Raw genomic sequence first — 13,077 nt, 5'->3', positions numbered from 1 at the left:
TCTGCAGACATGCCCAGGGCCTGCCCGTCACCCAATCCCCCTTCTCACTGACAGGTCACTTCTGGGCTGTGCTTTTTTTACCTTTTACCTTTTACCCGTTTGGTAAAAGGCATCTTCCAGCATCCCTTGCAGCTAGACTGGACAGCATGACATGCCCTTGACAATGAGGGGAAGAAGCTACTGGTGGGTCTTCTGTTGGGAGAGCTCACCGAGGGCCACATCTGCCCCACTCCCCCCAACCTGGGACATGGGCAGGGCTGGGGTGGATGTGACCAGGGGCAAGGGCCCTGTTGGGGCTGCCTTCTACTACACGGCCAAGCCACCAAGCCCGGTCCTGAGGGCCTGACGGCCGGTCCCGTAGGAGCCTCTTGTGCCCACCGGCTCCGGCCTCTGCCCACCAATGCCCCTTTGCTCCTAACAGCACGCAGCATTCTCCCCCTCCCTCCCCTCTCCGGAGGCTACAAGCATAGCAGAGACCAAGTGAAGGTAAAAAAAACGGCGTGACTTTAGCAAAGTTCGTACTTATTTAATAAGAAAATTGCTTCTTTAAAAAAAATAGTGTCTTTACGTGCTGAGGTGTATACGGTTAATGCATGAGCTGAAAATAGATTCGCAGCAGGTCCTCCCTGTGATGAAACCCAACGTGACGCAGGTCTCAAGACCCTGAGGTTGCGGGGCGGCGGCACGGCTCCCGTTTGGGAGGTGGGCCCACGGTGGCAGCAGGGGCTCCTGGCGCACGTTGGGCCAGCCTGAAGGCGCTCCAGCAGGTGGCCGCCACCTCAGTCACTGTCTCCTGGGGGGTCAGGCACCTGCAGAACAAGAGCAAAGTGTGGGTGCTTCCTCCCTGGGGGGGGGCTGTCCACGGGGGGCTCAGCATCAGGGCCGCCCCCCAGCCCGGCCTGTCATCAGGCACACGTGCAAGCACTTGGTCTCAGCCCGACTCCTGGCCCCCACACCAACAGCTCAGGAGCCTGACCTGCTCAGGGAAAGCCAAGGCTGGGGACAAGGGGGTCGTCACAGGGCTCCATCAGATCCCCTCAGGGGACACAAAATGGGGCTACTCCCAGCTGGACGAGCGCAGGCCCTCCCTCAGGTGTGAAGACAGCAGGAGGCAGGAGCCTGTCCCAGCGGGAGTCCAGCAGAGGGCACGTCTGGCCCCCAGCTCGAGTCTGCACACACACACCACCCGGCCTCACAGCGCTTGGGAGAACTCGGCACCGACAACACTCACAGACCAGAAGACTCCATGTAAAATCCCAGAATGCCGGTGTCTCCTGGGAAAGCCTCAGCTCTCCCGGCGCGGCCCTCCCCCCGACGGGGCCGTGAGACAGGGCAGGAGTGCTCACGCCTGCCAGGGTCCGACCCCCATCACCTCCCTGATGCTGCGGCCCCTCGTCGTCCCACCTGCACACCTGCTCTCCCACACCTGGCCCACCCGGCCGGCTTACCCCACCTGCGTGCGTGGGTTTACAAGCCCAGGTGCGCGGAAAGGAGCATGCTTTTCTGGGCGCAAAGGCGATGGGAAACACTCTCCCAGCGCTCCAGGTGGGGCTGCACCCGTGGAGAGCTGCCGGGCCAGCAGGGAACCCGGGCTCAGGGACGTCTCCCGCCCCAGGAAAGAATCCAGCTGCAGACTGCGGTTAGCTCCAGGGCCTCGACACACGCGCCCTCCTCCTAACACTCTCCTGGCAGGGACGAGCCGCCTGGAGCCGTGGCCCAAGTGGGAGAGTGCGTCAGACAGCAACCACCTGCAGTGGGCGCCAAGCACCCCACGTGCCTCTCGAGGGACCCCACGCCCCGGAGCAGGCGTGACAACAGACACGCGCTGAGGACCTCACAGCCTCCGTCCCACGGGCCGTAAGGCCGGCCACTGAGCACAGCCTCTGTCTGAGGTCACTGGGTACGGAGTGGGGAGCGAACACAAAGCAGCACTGCGGGGTCGCCAGCCACCCAGTCCAATGCCCTGGCCCTGTTCGTCGCAGCTGTGTGACCCCGAGAGCCTGACGCACCTCTCTGCGCCTCGGCTTGCTCGTCTGCACAATGGACACAAGGACACCAGTGTAGAGCGGGTGAGAAGCTTGGCCGAGCGCCCGAAAGGGAGGGCCTGTGGCAGCCCCAGGGCCCCGGCCTCCAGCCCCATGGCCCCAGCCCCCACCTTGGTGCCCGGGCCGGCTGCCGCATGGGCGGTGGCGTTGAAGTCATGCACGGGCAGGGTACTCAGCCACTGGGCCATGGACCGCTCGTGGCGCTCGGTGCTGATGATGGTGGGGTAGATGTGCTGCTCCTTGAACGCCGTGACCCCCGCCTCCTCCCGCGTCCAGTCCAGCGGCTCATGCAGCCCGTCGTTGCCGAAGCGCTGGTTGTACTTCTCAAAGTGCACGCGCTCCAGGACCAGGCCGAGCCCCGGCGCCTTGGGCACGTCCACCTTCGCCTCCCCCCAGCTGCGCTCCAGCACGCTCTCGGGGGCGTAGCCCTTGACGATGGCCACCACCAGGCCGACCATCTTCCTGATCTGGTGCGTCATGAAGCTCTGCCCCTTCACCTTGATCACCGCGAACTCCATGCCCTCCCGCACAAAAGGCTCCTCGCAGAACATGTCCAGGATGTAGCGCCGAGCACTGGCCTCGCGGGGCCCCTTCTGCGAGGTGAAGTTGTGGAAGCTGTGCGTGCCCTTGTAACAGGAAAGGAGCCCGTTGACGCGCTGCAACGTCTCTGCGCTCAGCCGGTAGCTCTCGTCCTGCACGTCGTGGTCCTTGTGGGCGAAGGCAAACGTAGGCAGCATGTAGAAGTAGGTCCTGGCGTCACACTTGTTCTTGGAGTTGAAGCCGCCCGTGACCCTCTTCAGTCCTTGGGGAGAGAGGAGGCAAGTGAGGACAACGCTTCCCTGCCAACGAGCCCCTGGACCAGACGTGGGCCTGGCTTCCGTGCACCGAACCCGCACGCGCCCGATGCTCAATGGCAGAGTTATGCAAACCAACTCATCGAAAACACCAGCGGTTTGTTAAAACCCGGGGTTCGCAGATGGGCAGGGAAGCATATGCTCATGCCCTGCACAGCTCTCCACGGAATCCACTGGGGACCCGAAACCACGCCCTACGGGTCGTCCTACACAAGGCCACCAGATAGCGGCAGGGCTAAGAACAAGAACTAGAGACAACTTAGAAGTCCCGTGAGAGAAACACGATCGCACACGTTCTAGAACGTCGGCAGGACGAAGCAGCAGGCAGCCCCCGAACACCAGAGGCCCTGTGCCCTGAGAGCGGACAGACCCAGCAGGTGCTCGACAAACACGCTAACTAGGAAGTGAAAGAATAAAGACAGAATGAAGCACGCAGGGCTCCACTCGTGAGAAGCACGGAAGCATATGCGTGCGTAGAGAATCTCCCCGACGACACACAGGTACTGGCGAGGACCTGGACCCGGGGGTGCTGCCCAAGCTGCACCAGGGCCCTGCGGGCACCTCCAGCCGGCCCAGCTCCCAGGGCTCCTGCCCTCCTTGCTCTCGCTCTACTGCTGTGTCTCATTTGGGGGTAATTTCAGGTTTTCCTTGTTACCTGGCATTGAAAATTCACTTTTGTCTGCACCAAACATCGCCAGGACGCGTCATGCAGGCGGCTGTCGGATCAGCACCCGGGCTGCCTGATGGCTGTGCTCCGGGGCCGCAACGAAGGAAACCACCCCGCATGTCAGGTTGCCCGAGGAGCACTGACACTGCGGTAACTATATGGGATTCAGTGTTGTTTCAGCAAAACTGGGGCCCGATCTGTGGACTACATGGAAGACCTTCCGGTGCAAACGCATCAAGGCGCCTTCAGGAGGGTTTACTCAAAGAAGAGTGTCCCAGGAGGGGACCCTCCCTGCAGCAGAGAAAGACCCCAGCAGAGCAAACAAAAGCCACGTCACATACAAACACAGACGTCCAGTAGCAGAAAAAGTAATCAGTAAGCGTTACCGACTTCACGGTAAGAATCTCCGTTTACTTGCGCCAAATGCCTGCGGCAGCTTTGTCCGTGACAGCGCAGAAACCCAGCGCCCTTGGGGCACATGGAGAAACCACGTGTGGCACGCCCACGTGGCGGGGTCCACACAACACCGGCTCCGTGAAAGCAGCCAGACGTGTGACCTGATTCTGTTCAGTGAAGCACTAAGAGTAACGCAGATCAGTGGTGGCCCGTGAGGAGGGGTGGGGGGCGGAGGGGCTCACGGTCCTACCCAGGATGGTTCCATAGGCGTGGGCGCACATACGGTGCTCATCACACATCAGCCACATCTCAAAGGATTTTTTCAATTGGCTGCTTAAATGAAAAACGCTGCGTGGCTGGTACCACACGTGGTCACATGATAGGCACCCGTCAGCGGCAAGGCCGGGGGGACGGACGCAGGACAGTGCCGCCGTCTTCACACAAAACGCGAGGTGAGAAGCAGCTCCAACGGACACGGCCACCAGGCCACCAAATAGCCCACCGGCAACAACGGGGGCGGCAGGGCAGTTAAAGTCATGGGGCACGCAAGGCCGAGATCAAGGTCGGCTGGCCACGCGGCCGGGCCCGCTACAGAGGGTCTGCCAATTCCTGCCTTGACCCCAAGCGACCACTAAAAACCACGGCATGTTACACCTAACAAGGCAACCAAGGTGATAATTAAATGGAATTATAAAAAACATTCATTAATCCAAAAGAATAAACAGAAGAAAAGGAGAGCACAGAACAGAAAAGACAAAAAGCACCAGACGGCGAGGTCTACGCCAACCAACCAACCCAAGAGCGTGGGAAACCACCAGCCCGCGCACGCCACTCAAAAGCAAAGAGTCAGATGGAATTGTTTTAACAAAGACCTAAAAATCCCATTTGAGAGGCTTGTTATAAAAGGGAATCCTCACCCGTTTCAGCTTTACCAAATTGGGACTTTTGCGTCGGTGTTTGGGTCAAACAAGGCGCTGCCATGAAGGGAGCTCCCAAGTGCGTGTCCAGCTCATCCCTTCAGGAGGAGGGGACAGCAACCTCTGAGCTGACTCACAGCCTCTCCTACCAACCACTCAGCACCCACCCCGGCATCTTGATTCCACACCAGAGAAATCTGGTGAGGCTTCACGTCCCTCCAAGACCAGCCACCACGCGGCACGCAGCCCTGCCCTGCTGCGCTTACCCAGTATCCGAATGTGAGGCGGAAGGTGGCTGTTGATCTTTTCTAAAATATCGTCAATCAGCCACACCTTCAGGGACACGACCTGGCCGGCCGCCGACACGCCCTGCAAAGGAAGCAGAAGGGTCAGGCACACCCCTCCGTAAGGTAGTCTCCTGGACCAAGGACCACACCAAAGCTACACCGTTTCCTGTACAAGTTCTGGCTTTAGAAACGCCTTTGAGGGGCTGGTGAGACCCAAGGATGGCGCTCAGTCCGCCAAAGAGCCAGGCGAGCACAACCGGTGAAGGATCACCGATGGCCTCGGCCCTGCGGGACACACGTCACGCAGGTAAGAAATGAAGGCCCCCTCGGACCAGACTCCGCACAACGTGGGGAAAAGAGCAAGCGATTTCCTTGGGAGAATGGGAGGCCAAGCAAGGGAAAGCCGTCGCCCCACCTCGCCCACGGTGTCGCCGTCCCCGCTCCCGGTGCACACTCACCCGCGCTGCTGACGCTCCACCTCGCGCTCCAGCACAAGCCCCCGCCCTCCGCACCCCCATCTCGTCTCCCTTTGTCATGGGGACAGCGGGTACAGCTCAGAGGCCTTCTGAGAGCCCACGCTCACCTAACTTCCAGGCCAGCGCATGGCTGTAATCATCCTGGTTTGCCCTGAGCGACCACTGCTCATCTCTCCCTGGGCCGCGTTTACAAGCACACCGTATCACGGGGCTTCAGCACCAGGGACAGGCCAGGCATCCACCAGGGGTCCTGGAACGCGGCCCCCACAAACCAGGGGGGACCACTGTGCCACCTAAGTCAGGAGAGCAGTTGTCCTGTGGAACAGGGACGGGGTAACGACGGGCACAGCGAAGGGGAGCTGGTTACACAGGCAACTCCCAGCAGGGTGAGCATGCTTCCCCACCCCGATGCCAGGCCTTTGCCTAAAAGCTGTGTGGACAGTCAGCATGGCAGGACCGTGCGGGGACAGGGAAGTGGACAGGACGGCTCCTAGGGGGCGGGGTGCCGTCCTGGGCGCAGACGCGCAGGTGTGCGGCTCGGCACCACCCGCGTCACCACACAAACATCATCTGAAGGCGCTCCACAAACCTGTGCCAAGAAATCGACTACAGCGGGGCGCCTGGGTGGCTCAGATGGTTACGCGTCCGCCTTCGGCTCAGGTCATGACCCCAGGGTCCTGGGATCAAGCCCCACATCGGGCTCCCTGCTCGGTGGGAAGCCTGCTTCTCCCTCTCCTCCCCACTTGTGCACTATCTCTGTCTCTCTCTCTCTCTCACATAAATAAAATCTAAGAAAAAAGATAAAAAATAAAAAAGCAAAAAAAAAAAAAAAACTACTGGCCTCACCTGTCCAAAAAAAATTAAAAAAAAGCAACAAGGAAACCATTTCAGATTAAAGGGAGCTCAGAGGAGGGAGCAGGCACACACGCCAACCACGGCTCAGGCGCTGGGTCAGTAACAGACCGAGGCGCGTGGTAGCGGCACCCGGTCAGCGCCGGACCACCCGAGGGGAACTCCCAGGGGCGCTGCCATCCCGGCACATTCAGGCCTGTGGCTTTCAGGGTGAATGAGGTCCGCGACGTACTCTCAAACGGTTTAAGGGGAAAAAAGAATGTAAAGAGGAAACAAATGTGGCAAAACGGTATCACTGCTGAATCGAGGGGAGGGCTGGTCCAGCGTCCACCGTGATACTCCCCACACATCTGCAGGGCTGATATTTTTCCCAATAAAAAACTGGGGAGATGGGGATGCCTGGCTGGCTCAGTTAGTGAAGTGTGCAACTCTTCATTTCAGGGTTGTGGGTTCAAGCCCCATGCTGGGTGTGGAGATTACTTAAAAAAGCAAAATTTAAAAAAAAAAAGGTGAATGACACCACTACGTTTTTTGTATTAATCACGTGTAAATGAGAACATTCTGGACGTGCTGCTGGGGCGGGAGAGATGGCTAAGGGGCCTGGGCTCCTTTCTGCGGAGATGAAAGTGTCCCCAGACCAGCTGCAGGGACGGCCGCACAACTCTGCAAACACTCAAGAATCCACTGACTCGCACACTCTGGACAGGCAAACTGTAAGGAGTGAATTGTATCTCAATAAAGCGGCTTTTTAAAGAATCTGAAATAAAAACTAAGAAAATGCTATCATTTCTTCATCCACGGGGCTGGATGCACAAGTGGAGAGATGAGCTGGGACGTTAGTGCTGGAAGTTTCGGGTTTCTTCAGGTTCCCCAAACTGTAAGAGGGAAACACATCTGAATGGAACAATCTCCAGCACTGGGTTAAGCCCCATGCTCTGAAACGCTCTGTTGGTTATTTGCTTTCCTTTTGCCTTGAGAACTACCAGAGGAGCTGTCACCAAGCCAATTAAAGAGAAAAGGGAAACTGTTGGAACCACGGGACCCTCGCCTGAGCCGTGGGAAACATCACCGCATCACCTACAAGAAGTGAACCCACAGTCCGTTTGTTCTCCGCTACCTGTACGATTCACCAGTTCTGTGGTCCCCACCTGGCGCGTGAACCCAGGGGATCTGGTACCTGTGGACCCGGGCGTTGTTTGGCTGCTCAGGATGCTGACCAGCCCGTGTCTGTGTCGCACCCCCAGGGACCTCAGGTGGCCACAGAAGCATCCCAGGGTCAGGGCTGCAGAGCAGGGGCAGAAGGCATGCGGTGCACTCTGCGTTTCACATCTACTGGAGAAGAGCTCGAGGTTTGTGCCCTACCCGCCTGCCCAGCTCCCCTCCACTCTCCTTGGGGAGCTGCTGCCCATGCCAGACTGACACCCAGGAACACGACAGGGCGAGACTGAGCCCAGGACACATGTGTGAGGCAGTGACTAAGTGCGCTGAGACCCAATCTTGAGACCGAGTGGACAGCACGGGGCCACAGCCACTGGGGCTCCCTGGTCCATGAGACGCGGCCAGTGTGGTGGTGATGCACCATGAGCGTGGAGTACGTACCCGACTGCCGAGCCGTGACACGCAAGCACATGCGCACGCACACAATGGGAACTGCGTTCTGCCTGTTACACTGGGACAAAACACTGTCAGGGACGTACTAAGCTAAAACAGATGACTCACACCAGGATCACCCCCTTCCTTTCCCCTCTCGGAAGACGGGACGTTCAATCCTCTATGTACTGGCAAACCTGAGCTGCGTGGATATCAGAACCACTGTGCAGCCACCTGCAGGGGCCACGCAGGAGAACACGCAGACACGAAGTCTGGCCCGCAGGGAGCACCCAGGTCCAGCCACACCTGGACTGGAAATGCTTGAGAACTTCCTGGTGACACGAGGCGACGGCTTTCTTCCCGTTTTGGCTAGTTTGGTCTGTGCATCTGTCATTCACAGCCAAGAATCTTGACGAATAAAGACGCTGACATGTGGTGTGAAGGACGTAGAGACCAGGAGCTTCAGGTCTGCTGCTCGAACCTGCAGGGGAGGGGCAGAGATGGCGCCTACCTTATCTGTCCGGGCGCACCGCTGGAAGGACATTTTCTTCATGTCTTCACCGTGATTTTCAGGAATACAACCCGACTGGACCAGGGCAGACACCAAGTCATCTTCGATGGTCTTGAATTGTGAGGACCCAATATTCCTCTGAAAGAACGAATAGAAAACCAGTTTTCTTCACTCAGTCGCCGCCCACAGACGGGAGCCCTGGGCCTAAGCTGCTCCCCGCAGGGCGCCTGGGGCCTGGGCCCACATCTGCGGCCCTGGGAATACACCGCGGCTCTTCCCCGTCCCGTGGCAAGTGGGACAGTTACCTGAGGGTACCCAGTCTCTAGAAACGCCCCACCCTGCGCAGCCAGGTCAAACAGCCCACAGAGAGCATCACCCGACAGTTTCCTCCCACCTGGTCAGGTCTGAAACCAGTGCCCCTCTGGCCAGAGACCCATCTGTTGGCAGCAGCGGGCTGCAGAGGGCCACCCCCCCTTACCACACGGGGAGGCAGACCCCTTGACTCAAAGCAGGAAACCCACCCCAGGATGCCAGGGCTGGATTCAGTATCCCTTCAGCTCATGGGACCGGCCCGTACGACACCCACTGCTTCTAGAACCTCCTAACACTGTCGTCTTAGCATGCCCTAAGCACAACCCAGGGCCTGCAGGACCCCCCTGGCGCTTCTCAGAGAAAACCCCACACCAGGGACACGAGGGCGGATGAGCACTCTGCCAAGACCACCACAGGAGAAGTTCTTCCCGAGGTCTACCCTACGGTCCCTTGATGCAAGCATCAAGTCGTAAATAAATGCTGCTCAAACGCCCCCACGCAGGGGCAGGGCTGCGGCAGCAGGGAAGGTGGCCGAGTGCCAGGCTCTCACTACGTCCTCCCATCAGCACGGTGAGCCCCTGTCACCCTCCAGCCTATTTCCCTCACGGGGAAACTGAGGCACACAAGCTGTTGAGACACAGCAAAGTTCTCAAGAGCGCGCCTAAAGCAAAAATGCACCTCCTCAAGATCAGTCACAAAAGCCTTTCATCACCCACACAGAGCAACAGGGGTGGTCCGTCCCTTGGCACAGTCGACCCCACACTGCGACATCAGTCTCCCCCGTGTGACCTGAGCTCTTCCTTAAAACGAGACCCGAAGAACCCCCGTTCTCCCGCTGTTCCTGGTGACAGTCATCACACCACCTGGTGAGCGCCCGGTTAGACGCTCCGGGCACGCTCGGGCACGGCACGCAATTCTCTCCTCTGAGCCAAGCTTCAACAGGCTTACAGAACACAGGACCCACGTTTCGGAACCCACCAGGGGGCCAAGAACCTCTCTGTGCAGGCGTGGGGCTCCTGCACCCCCAACTCTCAGGAATTCTGAGAATCCTACCTCCCCCAGCCTGAGCTCCAGCGGAGGGCAGACGACGGCGGCTGGCCCCTCCCTGCCCCCCGGCCTCCGGGAGAGAGCGCACAGGGAGCCGGTCGCCGGCTGCTGCGGCCACAGGCTGCTCGGCGGCAGGGGAGGCTCCGGACGCCCGGAAGCCCCAGCGCCGCGCCTCCCGGGGCCAGAGCAGAGCTCGGGGCAGCTTGGGCTCCAGCGGAAACCCTGCCGCCGGGGGACTCACCGCGACGCTGAAAACCGGGTGGAGAGCGAGGCCCCGCGTCCTGAGCTGGCCTAACCGGGCAGCCGTCAGCCCGAAGCCGGTCGGAGAAGAGAGCCGCGGACCCTCACCTGCATGCCGTGGTAACCCTTCCCGGAATACGCCATGAGCAGCACGATCTTCCGCTTGGGCGGCTTCCTGGGCGGCTCCCCGTCGGCGCTGCTCTTGAGCTTCTTGGCCTGCTGCTCGGCGTCCTCCCAGGCGCGGGCCCCGCCCGGCCAGCCGCTCCGGGCCCTCCTGTCCTGCTCCCGCGCCGCGCCCGCGGGGGCGGGGGTCTGCACGTTCCCGGCCATGGGGGGCGAGCTGCGAGGACACGGACCGAGTGAGCGCCGCGGCTGGGGCGCGCGGCCTGGACGGCGGGGGCCCGGGCGACGCGCCGCCGTTACCAGAGCAGACGCCGTCCCAGGCGCGGGCTCCACGCTCCGCAGGCTCTCCGCAGGGCCCCGGCCGCCGCCCGCAGGCTGGAGGCCGCCATGCGCGTCGGGGAGCGGGCTGTTGGGGGCTGGGGAGGCCCGGGCCCGCGGCCCCCGCCCCCGGGGCGCCCTCGCGGCCGGCGGCCGACCTCCCCAGCGGCCCCCGCCCCGCCCGGCTCCCCCTCGGGAGTCCAGGAGGCGCCGGCCACTCTCGCCGGAGCTAGAGAGACCCGCTCCCACCCGGCCCCACTCACGGCGCCGCGGACTGAGCCGGAGCCGGACCACGTGGGCGAAGGCGGAAGCGGAACGCGCGCCCGACGGCGGCCGGCCGTGGACAAAAGTCCCGCGGGGCGGGGCTCAGGGCCTGGGACGGGCCGCGGCTCCCGGGAGCGAGCGGGCGCGCGCAGGTGCTCCGCAGACGGAGCGTCGCGGCCCGGCCTTCCCGAGGCGAGCCCCCCGGCGGCTCCCCAGACTCTGCGTCTCCCGGGCCCGTGGTGGCCAGGCGTCCGCTCACGCGACACACCGGGGGGCGCGATCCCCGGGAAAACCTTGCGGGGGACGGAGCAGGAGCGCACAACAAAGTCTGCCTCGGAAGCTCACGTTCCTGTGGGGGGACGCCCAGGGACCAACCAAAACATAAAAACAGATAGGGCATCACAAAGTACTAAACGTCACGCACAAAGGGAACCGAAGTACCGGCGCGCCCACGATGGGAGTCCGCCCGCGGTGGGAGAAACCAGATGCGAAGGGCGCGTAGGGTAGGGTCTCATTCATGTGCAAGGTCCACAGCAGGCAGGCCCGGGCACAGAAAGTGGGTTGGTCGTTGCTGACAAGGGTCTCCCCGGACCACACCATACTCCTCTGAGCTCAAAAGTGAGGATGGGTTGAGGAGGAGATCATGCGGGTGGGAGGGGCCGGCTCACCTGTGCTGAACGACCCCCAGGACAGCCCTGCCCAGTGCAGGAGGGCAGAGCACAGCCTCCATGTGCCAGGGCTGACAAAAGGGCATGGTCACAGGAGACCTGGGGAGCTCCGGGGGCTCAGCAGCTTTAGGAAGCACTGGGCCATCTCTGCAGAGAGGACCGACCTTCATACAGGGCACCTCCCCCACCCTCTGCCAGAAGATTCCCTCTGTGGGGAATTCTCCCTCCAGGCCCTAGCAGCTCTGAGGGCACGGGCCCCACCCTGGCACAGGGAGATGGACATGGGACCCCAGGCTGAGGGCATCCACAGGAGTCCAGGACCTGGACAAACCCAGCCGGGGAGCCGGGGAGGCTCGATGCTGAGGCTTCAGGCTACGCCACTGGGAACAGAGCCTCTCCCTCCCCGCCACACGGGAGCCGAGGGTTCCTTGGTGCTGGAACAGAGACCCAGACCAGGTAGAGGGCTGTGTCAGGGGCAAGCCCAAGACCCTGGGCTGTGCCGCATGCAGCCCCTTGCTGGGGAGCCCCCAGCCAGGCCACAACAGGCAGAGAGGATGGAGGCACGTGTCCCTGCAGGAGCCTGCCCCAGGATCCTGGTAGGAGTGAAATGGGCAGGAAGGTAAGCACTGTCATGTTAGAACTGCCCACTGTCAGGGGACAGAGGCTCCCTGTGACCTGTCGTGTGGGGAGCAGACCACCACACCTGCTCCCTCCTCAGATCCCGCCAGCTACAGTGGCCGGCCTGAGCCTGGTCCTCCTGGCCAAGGGCCCCTGTGGGCCTGGGCACCTGTGAACATGCCTGGAATGTGCTGGGGAATCGGAGGTCCTCGGGCAGAAAGGAGGGAGCCAGCCCTTCCTGCAGTTGCCACACCCCCCGCCCAGCCCTCCTGGGCCCACCACTTACCACCAAGTTCCTGCACTGGGACCTTTCTAGCAGTTTCAGCCATAATTGCCCAAGCTTGGAAGCATCAAGGTGTCCTTCAGTCGGTGACTGGATAAATAAAGTGACCCATCCCATCCAAACAATACAGCATTATTCAGAGCTAGAAGGAAATGAGCTACGGCAAGACACGGAAAACCTCAGATGCGTCTTACGTGAAAGAAACCAGTCTGAAAAGGCTGCACACTGATTCCAACTCTAGGACATTCTAGAAAAATCAAAATTAAGGAGGCAATAAAAAGACCAGTGTTTGCCAGGGGTTGGGGGAGGGAAGGAATGGGCAGAACAGACGATCGGGGGCAGTGAAGCTACTCCGTGTGACACTGTGATGGTGGACATGTATCATCACACAGGTGTCCAGCCCACAGAATGGACAGCAGCAACTATGGACCAGGGTGATGGCGCGTGTCCATGTAGGCTCACGGATTGTAACCGTGTCCCCCACCACTGCAAGGTGTTCAGAGACACGGAGGGAGGGCAGGGGAAAGGAGGATATGGAACTCTGAAGCCTATTAATTTAGCAACACAATGCCATGATTGTCTTAATCCTCAGGGCATTTCTTCCAGTTA

General features: G+C 60.7%; 1 protein-coding gene across 3 annotated transcripts; it reads right to left on the bottom strand.

Annotated features, from left to right (window-relative positions):
- Positions 1-505: 505 nt before the first annotated feature.
- Positions 506-13,039, bottom strand: PUS1 (pseudouridine synthase 1). 3 transcript variants are annotated; one of them, XM_028095841.2, is made up of 6 exons: positions 12,472-13,039; positions 10,303-10,534; positions 8,596-8,733; positions 5,146-5,248; positions 2,156-2,847; positions 506-809 (listed from the first exon to the last, which is right to left on the bottom strand). In XM_028095841.2, exons 2-6 carry the CDS (start codon positions 10,522-10,524, stop codon positions 780-782), a joined length of 1,185 nt encoding a protein of 394 aa, XP_027951642.1. In that variant the 5' UTR covers positions 10,525-10,534; positions 12,472-13,039; the 3' UTR covers positions 506-779. The 3 variants fall into 3 exon arrangements, with proteins under 3 accessions (XP_027951642.1, XP_027951640.1, XP_027951639.1); XM_028095839.2 differs by lacking the exon at positions 12,472-13,039 and adding an exon at positions 10,899-10,941; XM_028095838.2 differs by lacking the exon at positions 12,472-13,039 and adding an exon at positions 10,618-10,927.
- Positions 13,040-13,077: the final 38 nt, after the last annotated feature.

Source organism: Eumetopias jubatus, unplaced genomic scaffold, assembly GCF_037043125.1.
Source record: "Eumetopias jubatus isolate StellerSeaLion01/CBP00866 unplaced genomic scaffold, mEumJub1_p1.0 scaffold_16, whole genome shotgun sequence".
In the NCBI taxonomy this organism is placed as follows: Eukaryota; Metazoa; Chordata; class Mammalia; order Carnivora; family Otariidae; genus Eumetopias; species Eumetopias jubatus.
This window is presented reverse-complemented; position numbering and strand designations above follow the sequence as displayed.

What these genes read in the sequence shown, in the direction of transcription:
- PUS1 (XM_028095838.2), bottom strand. Translation starts at nt 10,706, where the DNA reads ATGGCGGCCTCCAGCCTGCGGGCGGCGGCCGGGGCCCTGCGGAGAGCC. An exon ending in CTGGGACGGCGTCTGCTCTG is followed by an intron (nt 10,535 to 10,617) that starts GTAACGGCGGCG and finishes GTGTCCTCGCAG; the next exon opens with CTCGCCCCCCATGGCCGGGA. An exon ending in GGTGCGCCCGGACAGATAAG is followed by an intron (nt 5,249 to 8,595) that starts GTAGGCGCCATC and finishes CTTCCTTTGCAG; the next exon opens with GGCGTGTCGGCGGCCGGCCA.